Source organism: Sceloporus occidentalis, unplaced genomic scaffold (genome assembly GCF_023333645.1).
Source record: "Sceloporus occidentalis isolate IW3139 unplaced genomic scaffold, rSceOcc1.0.p SCAF_12, whole genome shotgun sequence".
NCBI classification, from domain to species: Eukaryota; Metazoa; Chordata; class Lepidosauria; order Squamata; family Phrynosomatidae; genus Sceloporus; species Sceloporus occidentalis.
This window is the reverse complement of record NW_028316992.1, coordinates 439383-455271: the sequence shown is the minus strand read 5'-3', so window position 1 is coordinate 455271 and position 15889 is coordinate 439383. Positions and strand designations below refer to the sequence as shown.

General features: G+C 39.4%; 1 protein-coding gene across 4 annotated transcripts in view; it reads right to left on the bottom strand.

The window, feature by feature from the left end:
- Nucleotides 1–15889, bottom strand: part of LPIN1 (lipin 1) — a 112479-nt gene that overhangs the window by 33632 nt on the left and 62958 nt on the right. For 2 of the 4 annotated variants that reach the window (XM_089478102.1, XM_089478105.1), the window contains 5 exons: nucleotides 11366–11566; nucleotides 9172–9267; nucleotides 6747–7072; nucleotides 4948–5055; nucleotides 3002–3109 (listed from right to left, as the gene is read on the bottom strand). In XM_089478102.1, coding sequence (XP_089334228.1) covers nucleotides 3002–3109; nucleotides 4948–5055; nucleotides 6747–7072; nucleotides 9172–9267; nucleotides 11366–11566 — 839 coding nt within the window. The remainder of the gene's footprint in view (nucleotides 1–3001; nucleotides 3110–4947; nucleotides 5056–6746; nucleotides 7073–9171; nucleotides 9268–11365; nucleotides 11567–15889) is intronic. The other 2 variants (XM_089478103.1, XM_089478104.1) reach the window with 2 other exon arrangements.

The window sequence follows — 15889 nt, the reverse complement described above, 5'->3', positions numbered from 1 at the left end:
AAAAACCTCCCAGAGGATAAGAGGGAAGAGTGGGGCTGAAGAGGCATAAAAAGCCTTTGTAAAAAAAGAGCTTCATCTTCTGAGGTTATGTTAACTGAAGTATGCCTGAACTAAAGGTTACATGCATAAGTAATCTTTGCAATAAAAAGGGCAGGAGTGGAAGGAGACAACAATTCAGATTTCATATGCAAACGTACAGGCTTCTCTCAACTATCACCCTCTGAAAGGGCTACAAAAACTCTTTCTGGAAGACTTAGAAGACTGCAGTTTGTGACTGCTAGCTTTACAACATCAACACCCGGAAATATATTGTAATCTTTTAAATCAGAGACGGTGAACAACCACAAAGAAATAGACTCTACAGAAGGGAAAGTATGAACCTATGCAGGGGTTACAAAGTAAAAAAAGGAAATGCAAGAGACAGCTGAAAGTTGCTTAAAGCAAGAGGCTTTCTACCCACGTACAGATTTTCCCACACCCTGTTCAAAAAGCATGTAGATCAACAATCAAGGACTAATAAGGACTAAAACATGAACTTCTCAAGGCTCCCTACATCCATCTGGCACAGTAAACTGCTTGCAAGTCCAAGTGCAAGAGCCATCATCATTATACTCCTTAATGATAGTCTGCCTTCTGCCAAAAATGGCATTCACAGCAACTAACAATAATAAAATCCAAGTAAAACAAAACATGATAGAAACATAAAGACATGACTGAAACACAACCCCAACAGCACCACCCAAATAGGTAAAAATCCCTCCAGCCATAAGCCAGCTTGAATGTCAAAGGCCATTCTGAACAAAAAATATATTTTCCTGATGGTAAAAAGGTAAGAGAAAGGAGAAACACACCTTTCTTGTCTCTGTTAACAATGGTCAAGGCCAGTGGTTCCCAGGGAGCCAGATTTGGCCCAGGGCCTCTAGATGCCGATTCTCTAACATACAAGAGAGCATCCTCACACACATATACACATGCTCACTTGTACATCTTGCTCACTCCTTGCTAGCTTAAGAAATCCTAGATAAAAGTAAAGCAAAAAGAGTTGATTTCCCCTTGGTGTATGAAAGTATAGTAAAAGGTATGTATGAACTTTCTACACTAGCTCTACAAAGGGAAGAACAGACCAGTGACTGCTGGGAGTTTCATTTGTTAGACGTAATGACTGGATTTTGTACAGCTGAGCAGCATCAGTGACTGGGGTCCAGTTCTCGTCTGTGTTATTTAGCACAGCTGTGAACTTTTAAAGTAACTTTCACTGAAAAGCACTACTGACTTATAATTAGCCTGGATGTTTTTGCAATTCAGGAAGGATATCTTTATTTTTCCAGAATCTGGTGGGACTGACTTTCAGCTTGGGGCAGCAATGACTGAAGGATGGAAGAATCAGAAACAAAGCTGAGGTTTTTTTAAATCAGTTGGGGGGGGGGGGGATAAGAGCCAGCATGGAGTAGTGGTTTGAGTGTTGGAATGTGACTCTCAAGACCACGGTTTGATTCCCAGTTTGGCCATGAAAGCCACTGGGTGACCTCGGGCAAGTAACATGCTCTCAACATCTGGAGAAGGCAATGGCAAACCTCCTCTGAAAAAATCTTGCCAAGAAAACCCCCATGATAGCTTCATCTTAGGGTCACCATAAGTCAGAAATGACTTGAAGGCACAGAATAACAAGAAGGATATATAGCAGGTTCAGTCCTGAACTGCCCAGGCATCATCTGAAATGTTTGCACCAGAACTAGGGAGTGAACCCTGCATCAACCAGATTACTGGACAGGGAAAGGACATGTATTTGGCCTGTGCAGACATAGCCCGATCCTCACACTGGGTTCTTGCACTCTCTTCATCTGATGCACAGCATGCACATGCACACCCAAATATTTATACTAAGAGAGAGGTGGTTCATGTTCAAGCAGAGCTGTCTTCCTTCACTGTAGGCTTAGGGAAGGCCAGGAGGGCAAAGAAACACCATATGTGTATCAAAGACCTCAATGCCTTCAAGAAACCCTTGACAAAATCCTAAGGCCACTGATGGAGCCACCCACTTGGGACCAGAAAATCCACTATGGATTGTACCGCCACTCCTCCTGTAGTTGCTCTGACCTAAATGGGAGCTTAGCAGATGCTAAACTAGGGTCCAGCAGAGCTCCCACTCAACTCAAAGCAACTGCAGGAAGAGTGGCAGTAAAATCTGGACTCACCACCCCACACAGGGACAGATCTACTACCCACCCTGATATCTATACTGTGATTCCAAGTCTTTGTCCATTTGTTTGTTATGCTACACAAATCCACATGCCTGATCCTAGAGTCACCAAAATTATGTTTTACCTAATGGGGCCAAAATGAAGGTCACAGTAAGGTTCTGAATCCAGTCTGTCAACTCATACAAATAGATATCATATTTCTGTATATTTTGCTCTGGAATGGACATTTCCAGAGTTATTTTGACCAAACTCATCCTTTATCCTAAGGCTGCCATCCTGAGCATTACTGTGCAACTCTGAAGTCTGGCTAACTTCACCTCTTCTTTCAAAAAAAAATTGCTGGGTTTGATCCATTTTGTATGTTATCATTTTACATGTGATATATTCTGAGGGTTGTACGTGCTAGCAGTCAAACATTTTTGAAATTCAAATCAAAAGTAAAATCCTCAACATAAGCAATTGCAGATAAATATTATAGCACACAATATTGTTAAAACCACTAGTTAAACTTCCTTCTTTGGTTAATATTAGCTAGGCAGCTTTTTAGTCCAAAGGAACAGAATTGGCAAATACACGTAGTGGCTTAGAGCTGGAAAAGACAACAGAGTTACAGTTTGGCAGAGAAGGAAAGGCCAAGGAAACAGGGAGGCTGTAAATGGAGTGCTATCCTTTTTTCCTGGCCAAGCAACTGGGTTAGTCATAAGCTGTAGTTTGATAAGTCCCACAAAGTTTGTATATTATTAAAAATATTAGAAGGGTTAATCACCATTCCAAATAAAGTTGGAGAGTAGCTGTTCTACCTGTGTGTAGCAGGATAATGAGAAGACTGGTGAGGACAAGAACTAGATAAGCCTCCCTCTGCTGGAACAGTAAGATGAGAGGACTTCCCTGTGCATGTTCTAGGTTTACTGGTCAGTGCAAAGTATGGTAAAAGAGAGAAAAATCAGGCATCATTATTCCATCACATATGCCAATCAACATGTGCTGATGGGTCACTCATAGGGTCACTTGAAAAAAGAGACTTCAGTTTAAACAGAATGGAGTTTCTAAATAACAAAATACTGAACCACCATAAACAAGTATACAGGAAAGTAGAATACATTTCAGAAAAGCCACCCAAGTGCTCTGCACAAAAGCATTCACATCTGGTTGTAAATGTAACAGGCAATCATTTATAACACATGAGAAGTAGTAATCAGCACCAAGGAAGCAGAATAGTTTCTCTTGGTGTGACATGTTAGAGTACTGATATTTGCCAATTCACATGCAAATATCAGAGACAACAAGCAGACATGTTATCTGCAATATGTATGTGTACATATATACATGTACATACTGTATATGCATACAGCAGACAAATATACTCCATGAATGCTTAGCATGTCTTTAATGAAAAGAGTGTGCTGTATATGTGATCATAAAAGTACATGTTTTAAGTTATATAAAAAACATGTTTCAAAACTGAATGGCAATGTTTCATTGCCTTGCGTTAAAAAAAAATCCTATCCTTATATGATTTGGTTTCTAACTGGAAAATCGCCTTTAATGTACAGTTCAGAAAGCCTGCTGTACACAAAAGCTTTTGCCATTGTTTGCAAGCACTTCAAGCATTACTTATTACATAGGGGAAGCAGTAATCAGCATCAGGGAAACACATTGGCTTCTCTTGGCACAAAAATCCTGAAGCAACACTTTGCAAGCAACATGATTCCATATTCACTCTTCCATACATAGCATGATCACAGCTGGAAGACACACATGCGAATCTGGTGCTATGGAAGGCAGAGCTTCCTAATCATGTCATGTTCTTTATTCTTCCATTATTGAGAAGATAGAAGCTCTATTGCATTCACACAACTGTCTCTCTAGATTCAAAAATGTATGTAAGGAGTCAGAGCTTCCAGAAGTTATTTTTTGGGCTTCAGCTTCCAGGATCTTCCAGCTAACATGGCCAGAAAAAAAGCTGGTGGGGTCTGGGAGTTATAGACCAAAAAGTAACTTTTCCAAGTTCTGGTAGTCTCCATGTGTAACATCGCACTCAAAGTGATATAGGCTATTCCTATTGGCACATTTTCTTCCATCTGTAATTAATGTTCTATTCTAATATGAATAAGAATTTTGAGTATCACTTCTCCTCCACATTTTTCACTTTAGAACAGTGTCAGGAGAGAGAGAAAAGACTTATGTATTTACTTACTTTATTAGTTACATTTCCATCTTAACTTTCCTCTAAAGAGTGCAAGGTATTGTATTTGGATTTCTTCTTCCCCGTTTTTATCTTCACAACAGTCGGATGGGGAAAATCAGGCTGAGAAAGAGTGACTGGCCTAAGATCACCAAGTCAGTTTCATGGCTTTGTGGGGACCTGAACCTGGATTTCCTAAGTCCCAAGAATCAAAGAATCTCTTTTACTCTGATATTCAGCTTTAAATCACCTCTCTGACTACTGCTTTGACTTTACGACAGTTTCTTACATATATCCAAATGTAACCCTGAGAGCCAGTGTGGCACAATGATTTCAGTGTTGGACTACAACTCTGGAGACCAGGGTTTGAATCCCCATTCGGCCTTGGAAATCCATTAGGTGACCTTGGGCCTTAGAGGAAGGCAAAGGCAAAGCCCTCTCTGAACAAATCTTGCAAAGAAAACTCCATGATAGGTTTGACTTAGGATTGCCATAAATTGTTTTATTCTGCCTGACCTTACTGGAAGAGTTTTAAGCTTATTCCAAAACCATATACTGTACCTTTGTGTGGGTGACCATTCTCCATCTGAATGAGGATGAGAGAGTACACTGATTGAAGAGGAGTTTACCTCAAGAATGTCATCCCTACACAGATCAGGGACAGATGTTCTAAGGATAAACAAAATGAAAAAGGGAAGGTTTTTCTTTGTTTAAAATACCGTCCCTCATAATCTCAGTTGATCACTGGAGTACTACTACAGCAACACAAGGATAATGCTTATGTCCCCACACTACTTTATGAAATATTAAACCCAAAGGGTTGGATCCAGACTTAGGCCCGGTACAGACCACCATCTTGCGGCAGCCTGGGGCCAAAATTAGGGCTCAGGACAGCAGAGCGTCTGCATGTTCTGCGCTATCCTGGTGCCGTTTTGGATGTATGCCCATCCACATGCCACGCACGCCAATGACATGCCTTGTGCGCCACATCCAAATGGGTTGCGCACAAGAGATGTCACCATGCCGCTCCATGGCACTAATGGCAACTTGGCAGCAGCATGGAAAGACTGGCACGGCAACTATCCAGGGCAGAAAGGAGCGGCGTCTCACCATCTCTTCCTGCCCGTCTGTACCAGGCCTTAGTCACATTTTGCCCAGAAACATTTTTGTGCTTTATTCTGGAATAACAGCCATATAGCACTTTTTCCAGCAGTGGTGAAGGCAGGGAAAGGTTTTTCTGTCACCAAAGAAAGCTGTCCTCCTAGTTCCCAAGCCACTTCCATTAATGTTTCCCCTTGTCATCACAGAACCCATGGTCACTGTGCAATGCTGATGTGCTGCGACCAATACCACCTAAACCACCCAAGAGGATTTAAGAGCAATCCCATAGAATATAAAGGTCCTAAAGTCAGTGATGACTACCCATGCAATATAAAAGGTCCTGAAATCAGTGATGACTACCTTCAGTTCAACTGATTTCAGTGGGTCTGCTGTAAGTATTATTAAGTTTGGATTTAACTCATTGTTGCATCAAAAGCAATATCCAAATCCAGATGCTTCAGAAAATATATGCAAAAAGAAAAGAAAAGAAAAGAAAAAGTGTGCAACAATGAATCCTGGCAGTCAGAATTGCTGGCAGTCAAAAATTTGGAGTTTCCAAAATGTCCCTAACCACTATGGCTAAGAACACTTGGCAGACTTGCTACCCTCCCTTAGATTGTAAGCCTGAGGGCAGGGAACCGTCTAATTATAATAATAATTGTAAGCTGCTCTGATAGCCTTTAGGGTGTGGTATAAGTACTCTAATAAATAAAAATTAATTAATTAATTAACTTCAGTTTTAATCTGAATTTGACTTTTTTTATCAAGTCTTAACTTTCAAATAAATTTTATAAATTAATTTGGCTGATATGATATGGTATGTCTTTTCTACTTGTTCAGTATACAACCCAAAATATATAGATGCCCTATAATTGAAGTGTGAGAAACATAAGACCCCCCCCCCCCCCCAAATGTTGTTGGGCTGCAACACTCAGTAATCCTAGCTGGCATACCTAATGATGTGTGGGGCAACAAAGTTGTTAAGTGTACTGCACAGCTACTTACTAAAAGAACACTAATATAGTGGACCTTTCCCATCAAGGAGGATTTGTTCCCCCTCCACACATACACGGATGGTAAAAAACACCATCCCATATCATTCAATAGTGGCAACATGAGTGTGGACATATCAGCTTATCCATGTGCACACATTTAATAATACAGACTGTGGCGATCTGCGAGTCAGATCCACAGATCACCAGCCGATAAGATGACTCCACTGTTATCACTGAATAAATTAGTTTCATCACTATCAGTACCTTGCATTGTCTAGCAGCTCATTTTCTTCATCAGAAATTTCTATAGCGAATACATTTTCATCTTCACTGGTATCTACATTTTCATCTCTTTTTGAAGTGTCAATTTTGTGAGTAGATTTCCTTCTCCGCTTCCTCCTTTTCTTCACAGAGCCACCAGCAGCTGTGGATTCATTTGTAGATGGAGAAGCAGTATTTGGCAGCTGAGAAGGAACACCAGCATCTATGTTTCTTAGCCTGTCTGCAGAGTTTCTCTTCATCTGTAATTCCATGAGGGCTGCCCCCTCTGACAAAATGGGAGAGGTAGCCAGGTGGTATGGAATTTCCTCCTAGAGAAAAGAAAGGAATAGTCAAAACCTTACTTCCTTGACAACCTATTTCTTATATGGACTAAAAGATACTTCTGTTCATTTGTCCAGAGAAAGACAAAAATAGCTCATGTTCAAAGCTTGCAAAGTTGTATTTAAGAAGAATAAATACGACAACGTGTGTACGCCACCCTTAACTGAGCAGTGAAAGGGTAATACTCTGAGATTCCTTAATAATTCAACCAGTGTTCAGGTATGGATAGCTTCTGTGTATCACTGTATTCATTCTTCTTAAATGGAAGTTTTCCAAGCCCTGCCCAAGCCTACATGACCAATATAGGCTTTACAGAAATAACCCAATATGTGATTTTTGCATGTAAACATGACCTTTAAGCAGTTTCCCATTCTACAGAATACAAGGCTCATTTTAGAGGCTATGCCCATCCATTTCAGGGTAGTAAATCCCATTTATGTCAATGGACTATGTCAATATGATTTCCACCTCAGTCATGCAATTACTCTTGATGCACACTCCCCAATGGCATAATACAACATTATAAGAAGCTGCCTCTGCCTGTCTCACACACTATAACAGCAGCTACCAGGGAAGGCAAAAAAAGGCAATGCCCCCCACAAATAAAAAAAATCAGTAATTTAAAACTTCAGCTGAATGTTTAGAAATTCAGTTTAGGCATCCAAAGAAAAGGAGCAGACTAAATTACTTAGTGAATGCAAACACCGTTAATATAATTCTAAGCAGGGTTGGCTGGTTTAAACCAGGTTGGTTTAAACCAAATGACTTATTTATTTATTTATTTTAAAAATCTGGATATTATCTGGATATTTTCCAACCCTCTTACTGGAACAACAATGACTATTTGAATTTAAACATTTTAAGTGAAACTTTTTTGGGGAGTTGTTCATTATTAGATCAGTATCCAATGTCAGTTGCTTCTTTTTAATGACTTAATTTTATAGTGCAAAGAATGCCATTCAAAAGCAAATCCTTCATTTAATACAAGTTCAATCACAACAACTTGCTTTGAAGGAGTACTTTTTAAAGAACAATTATTATTTAAGCCAGTAGCCAAGATACCTGAACTGCATTTTTCTACTTAATTTTCTAATTTAGACCTATATTGGTTTAGTCCTACACATTAATGCAAAACCACTGGTTTAAATTGAAAAATTGGTTTAAACAAACAGCAGGTATTTTTGTTTTTTCACACCAAAAACACTTTGGGGTTTTTTCCAACTCTGATTCTAAGTATGAAAGATTTTTAAAGTCTCACTCTCTGCAATGCAAGCAATTTGTGGGTGAAGGAAAACTTTATTAGAGGTCAGAATTCTTATGTAAAGGGTAATACCTACTTTTCTTCCTCCCCATTACACCCCCACATAACACATTCTTCTTCCTCAACCTGCTTCTTTGTGCACAGACAACAACGTATTCCTGCACCTTATAATCCTAGCAGAACTAAGACTGCAATGTTCTACATGACAAGCCATTCTGCAAAAGAGAAAGTTAAGGATAACTACCGATAAGGAAATTAACCTTCTTGACTTGTCTGTGAATTACCACAGATACCTAGCTACTTAGCTAAGTTTCTCAATGATAACAATCAATTATATAATAAACAGTCTTATCAAATGCATGTTTTTTCTGCTAGAGGCTATGTCCTACAATGAAAGAAAACACCTTTAACCATACTATATAATGCATGTTTGGGAAAAGGACAGCCCTCTTGAAGTGGCTGGACTGCAACTTCCACTAGCCTTAGTATGTAGTCCAACAACATCTGATGTGCTATATCCTTCTTCAACTTGTCACTGCAAATAATGCAAATGATGCAGGAAATGGCAGACAATAATGGGCAACCACAATGGATGAAGTCCTATCTAATAGCCTTCTCTTTACAATGGATCACAACCTGGAGCTCCAGCCAGCATGGCCAGTGGTAAAGGGATGAGAGAGCTGTAGTCCAAATCCTTTTCAGGATACCAGGTTTCCTACACTGCTTGAAGATACACCTTGGCAATTTCTTGAATTACAAGAGTACCCTGGGCAGCACAATTTATCACAAATGAAAGGAGTAGGGTTGAGTCACATTTGTTTTTACCTTGTCATTATTTGTTTCCTCCACAAAAAATGCTTCTCCATTGTCCCCTAATTTCATGTGCAGATCCACAGATTCTCCATTAATTTCTATGTCAACCTTAAGGGGATTAAAGATATTTGAATAAATATAGATTTAACTACCTAAAACATAGGCACGCATGAGCACACACATGAATTTGACAGATGAATGATGCATATCACAGGGCTAATTTACAATTTTGGGTGGAGTCAATCGACAAAGGTGTACCAGCACAAACTCTAGCTTCAATAAAAATTAATAATATTATAACAATATATGGTAAATATATCATTTCATATTTCTATTTTATCTTTTTAAAATTTTCATTAGTTTGTTGAGTCTTTAGTTTCACATGAATTTATGAGTTTTCTTGTTCAGAAATTTTAATCAAAGAAATATATTTTATGTTCATCAATGTATCATATATTTTTGTGTATAAGTCGACCTCATATATAAGCCAAAGGCAGTTTGGGGGACAAAGTTATGCATTTTAATATGACTTGTGGATAAGTCAAGAGTAAAACTTACGAACATGCAGCAAAGGATGTAAAAGACACAGCAAAGGAAAATGAGGTTGAAATATTTACAGAATTTTGGCAAATATAACTGTTTTTGCTCACCTAAAGGATGGATGGATGAGGAAGGAATTATGATAAATAGTGGCTTGGGTGGGACTAAGAAAATGTGCACATGTCAAAAAGGATGTAAAGGCAAGAGTTAAGGTATGGATTCTTATCAAAAAAGGAACTGTCCCTTTCTCTGAGTAGAGTGGCAAAAGAAGAGAGTTTACTCTGTCCCAGGAGAACCTAAAAAAACCACCAACCCCCTCTGCTTCCTTGGTGTTCCCACCATGATTTTCCCATCCAGGCATTCAAAAAGGTCAGACGTGGTGCCATGGCAGAGAGAGTAGAGGGGTCAGTACTCCTTTAGGTTCTCCTGGTATTGATTAAGCTTTCGCCTTTTGCCACTCTACTCAGAGAAAGGGATGGTTCCTTTTTAGATAAGAGCTAAGATACAGTACTTACACTGACCTGTGGATAAATCATCCCAAGTTTTTTGGGTTGATTTTTTTTCACTAAAATTTCTAGATTTATACATAAGTATGTACAGTAAGTAGTCTGATGAATCACATGGTGGTGGTGAAATTCCTTGTGCCAAAACTTTACTACACAAATCTGTTATTTTTAGTTAATATACATTTGCCATTTATGAAGGAGTCAGAGTCAGACAGCAGAAAAATGGAAGAGATGGAGTCAGAGTCAAAGATGAAGGTTTGGTGTACCAATTCCACAGCCCTGCAACAAAGGAAGAGGGATGCAATACTCCAGCAAAAGTTAACCATTAAGCTGTTTTAAGGCACACTGGTTTAAGTGGAAGAAACACTAGGATTAAGTGCATACTTAATCCCAGTGTCTCTTCCATGCTTAATCCAAGTGTCTCTTCCACTGAGATCAGTGTGATTTTAAAAGAGTTTAAGGTTTAATCCCACTGAGTCCAAGAAACATAAAAGTGCTTAATGTGGTAGTCACCAAATCATAAGCCTAGTAAATAAATAAACTTGTTTCTGTCATCAAATTCAACATTCAAGGGATAAAAAGCCTTATTATCCAAGACAGTCCATCAATTGGTACACAAGCTGTCATATAATAATTATCACTCCTCTCAGTTTTGTCATTCGTGGAAATCTCGAGCACTCTTTATTAAAAGATTAGTCAGTTCACACCACTCGATATCAGGTTGCAAATTAAATTAGACAAAACATGTATAATACAGTTTTAGATTTAACTTTTCTTTCCCTGTAATCTTCTCTCCATGAACATTCCTATCCCTCCAAGAAATATATCAGATATGATGTTTCTATTTGTGCCTTTAGCATCTTTTATTTTGGGGCAATTAACAATTGTGTGTGTGTGTGTGTGAGTTTTTATTGGGAAAATCACATGAGGCAAAGTGTTCAACACCAATACATCATGCCCAAGTCAAGACTAGCAATGGAGAAAAGCATATTGGATTTTGTTTTAAGACATGCAAAATTATCTCATGTTTAGTGTATTGTTGAGTTATGCTCTGAGAGTACAAAGTATGCCAGCATCCTTGCTCTAGTGCAAGATATCTTGGGCAAAAGAGGGCACTTCTGACAAACAAAAACACATCAGCAATGAGTTTTCTTCCTTACCACTTTTTCCTTTGAGCGCAGAACTCCCATCTTCCCAAAGCGCACATGGAAAGGGGAACACTGGAGATTTCCATCAGGCTGGCGAACAACAATGACATCAATGCATCCAGACAAGGTGGCAGGATTTAATCCTTTATAGAAATCCTTCACTGTCACAAAGACTTGGCCAGCTAACTGCCCAACGTAATTCATAGTTTGTGCCTGCAGATGGGAAACAGAACAGGGAAAGCTTCAGAATATAGGATATTGTACAATGACTCCTGAGTTAGTCTCCATACACTGTTGCTCTCTTCAAGACTGAATATATTCTACATAATGGACTAAAGCTCTGGGGTTCTTCTTATTGTAAACAGAACTGCAGGATCAATCCAGTCCCTTGAAGGGTAACATTTGATTGTCTAGTTACCAATCAAGGACCAAGCAAGAAATATAAAAGAAGTGGCTTTCTATGGCAATTCCATTTACATTCTCTTTGTCCTGCTGGCAACTTTGCAGCTGGGAGACAAGAGCCTGGAGCATTTATCTCTGACGCCATTCTCAAAACAATCCTTAAAGAAATCCAGTTGCTGTTCAGATATCTGAAGGCACAAACTGTTCAATTATTCAGCTCCCATTCATGTCAATACACTATGCAAGGAGAATTTTATAATCAGATTGTGACTGTGAATTCTGAACATTATAAGAGGCAATACACAAAACCATGATATCAAATAATGATAAGGGCACTACCCATCATTTTACCAAACTGTGCATTTAACAAAACACACATCCTGTGGTGTTCAACAAGAACCAATCCTAGTAAGTGTGTAAGGCACTGCAGCCTAAGGCAGGTTTACAAACAGTCACAGTATGGCTGCAAAACAAGAAGCAATCTGAGTCTTTTAAAGGGTCACTGCATTTAAACAGGTCATGGTACTTTGTGGCTTAAGCATAAGAAAACACAACAGAAAAGAATAAGCCAGGTAGTTCCATGTTCACATCTCATCACAGTGATTAGATTACATTTGTACAGAGTAAAATATCTAAGCAATATATTATTGAGGTTAGTATGCGAGAAGCTGGGAGACTTAAGGTGCATCTTCCCTGTAGAAATAATGCAGTTTTAACCCACTTTAAGTACTATATCTCCATCCTATGGAATCTTGGGATTTGTAGTTTTACAGGGTCTTTAGCCTTCTCTGACAAAGAGTGCTGGTGTCTCACAAAACTGCAGATCCCAGGATTATGTAGGATGGAGCCATGGCAGTTAAAGTAGCATCAAAGTGCAGAGTGGATGCACCCTTAGATCCAAATTCTGCTTAGCAATGACACTAGACAGACTTGCTTTGCAACTCAACTTATTTCACACCTGTTTGATTTTTAAAGATAACTCTGTAAATGTCGTTCTAGGCCCCTTTTTTTGGAGGAAAGGCAGCTGGGAGAGGGCAGATGGCAAAGACAGAATACATATGTAATGAATAAATGAATAAAGAATCCCTTAGTCTTTCTTTTCTCCTTTCCCTATCCACATTATATAAAGGTCCATCTTATACAGACCTGCATACAGTGCTTACAATATTTGATAGGAGTTCTATGTAAACACACACCTCTGGCAATACACAATGCACAGCAGGTTAGCGCAGCAGAAATGTGACATTGTGACATTGCTCAAAGATAAAACTAATTGTTTCAAAGCATTACAACAGAAATTCAGTATAAATTTTCTTAATTTTTCTCCTGTTAGAATAACTTAATTGTACACATGCCATCCAGCCAATGCAAAAATTGCAGCTGTGGCCTGTAAAGAATGTTAGTTTAGGCTGTACACAGGGGTACTTCAGTGTACAGTGTACAGCTGGCCCTTTGTATCCACGGATTCCTTACCCATGGATTCAAGCATGGCTTGAACATATTTTTAAAAATACAAATTCCTGAAAGCAAACCTTTGCCATTTTTGACACCACTTTACTCTGGGTTATATTTAATGGGACTTGAGCATCCATGGGTTTCGGTATCCACGGGGAGGAGGGTGGTGATCCTGGAACTAAACCTCAGCGGATACCAAGTGCCCACTGTAAAATTAGCATTCCCAAGCAAGGCTGGTGAAAAGGATGCAGAAGCTAGTACAAAATCATTTAAAAGACAATGGCTAGAAAATACAATGGCAGCTGTTCCATGGCTCCTAAGAATCATTCTCTGCAGATCTAGCTCCTCCTGCACTGTCAACGAGAGGCTGCATGTCCCATCAGGCATGGGTGAGGTTGATAAATGGAATCTTGCTTCAATTAGAACCTGACAGGGCAAGACAGTTTAAGGATTTGGAAGTGTCTAGAGATAAGTGTTTGGCTCAGAATCCAGAGCCTTCCGGTGTTTTCATACTTTTCTACCTAGAGAGAGAAAAAACTCATGCTGATGGAGGAAGGATGAGAAAGGAACAGCTAAAGATAAGCAGTGGAAAGAAAACAGAACCAACAGCTATTTTCAGTGCAGCCACTACTGCAGCTTTTCCTCTCCAGGGTGAAGCTACCAGGGTCAGAGAAAGAACTGGTGTAGCATCTTGCCAAGCATCCTCACGCCTCTAGACTTGTATTCAGGAATATTGGGCAAATCACTTCCTACATGGTCTCCATAGGTCAAAATCAACTCAAAGGCAGTTAACCAAAACAAAAACAAAAAAAAGCTATAGGGAGGAAGGCACATCCTTAGGCCTTAATCTACTTCAAGTCTTCACAGGTTTTTTTAATGTCACTCTTTCCAACAGCCTCACAAAATCACACCAAGCAAGGTAGGAAATGGGCTTCCTTACCCCCACCACAGGAGGGGTGGGAATTTTGTGGCCTTCCAACTGTTGTGAACTGAAATACCCATCAGCCCTAACCACCATCACCAATGGTAAGGAATGCTGGGAACTGTAGTACAACAACATCTTGGGGGGTGCATGACTCCCACCCCTGATTAATGGAAAGAAGGAACAGTAGCTGTGTTGGCCATTTCAAAATTCCTAATTTTTTAAATATGAATGCAAGCTCTTGAGTTCTCCAGGGCAAGATGTTACATGCAAAAGGCTAGAGGCATAAGAAGGGAAAAGGAAAACTTGAGTTAATGGTGGAGTATCTGCACTGTCTCACTTTTGAACTAAAATGGAGAGTTCTGTAGGCATTCAAACAGGGCTGCATCACCTGATCTGACCTCTGAAGGCTTCCCTTTGAGCAGTTCCTGGGCTGGGAGTTGCTCAAAATAGGAGCTGCAAGGGCAGGAAGTTTGATTCCTTGTTTTAAAATATACAAACCAGCTGAAAATTCATACCTGCCTCTGCCTGGACATAGTCTTGTGCCCTAAAAAGAAAAGGTTTTCAACAGTACAGATTTCAAAATTCTATAAAAGAAGTTTGACAACCCTTTGGGGCATCTTGTCTTACCTTTATCACAACCCTAGGAAAGAAATGCAAAAGGATTTTTCATTTCCATTGCCTCTCCTGCATACAATTACTTGGAACTAATCCCAATTACTTGGAAGTAAGCCCCACTGAATTCAGTAGGATTTACTTCTGCGAAATGCCTAAAACCAGAGGCAGCTGGCAACTTCCATGTCAGTAAGTCTGCTCTAGGTTTTAGTCTAAAGTCTAAGGAGCAGTCCTATGTGCTAAAGGATACAGTTTAGTATTTTGGGTAAGTCCTTTAAATGTCTGGACTGAAATCCAGAATAGTTTCCTTACTGTCATGGAAACTACTAGTTGCCACTGCACACAGCAGCTCTGTAAAACCAAGCAGAAACATTTGGGATGAAAAATGTACCCCAAAAATCCCTGCCGCCCATTTACATTTGTGACAGCAAAAAATTAAAGTAAGGGGGCTAGCAGCAAGACTACAAAAATTCTACCTCTTGTAACTCACAAAAGATTGAATCCTAGGCCTAGTTCACTTAAGAACAGCATAAAACAGAACAAATTGACAGCAACCTCCCGTAGTCTTTTTCATGACCTCCAAATCCTCCAGTGGCTGGACCAAGAAATATGCCATACAAATGGCCACAACTGGCCCAACATAGGGAGCAAAGCTCAGTTTGTATACACAAGAAAGGAAATGGGAGCCTTAACTGTGAACTCACTGTCATCTTTTCTAGGGTTTTTTTCCACACAATCAATGCTACTTGCATTATTAAACAGGAAATCCTTTACAAGCCTCCTGAATGATGTTTCCCTCATATGCTTTCCTTTGCCAATGTCAGATGAAAGCTATCAAGAAGGCAGAAAGTTTCTCCAAATGAGAGGGGAATACTCATTCTGACAGTTCCCTGGATAAACATTTTCAAAATAATGTTGCAGTGCTGCAAGTCTGAACAGAAGCCATGGTTCAACATATTGTATATTACTAGAAAGAAGGTATTACTGAAATGTAGCCTATGGAAATTTGTGGACATCAAAAGCAATGAATGAAACAGTGCATATCTCTTGAGACATTTCTATTTAAGCAGCTACCTCCTGTGTTTGGGCACAGTACTGAAAAAGTGTGGCTTTGCTTTCATTATTCCACTGTGCTCTTCAAT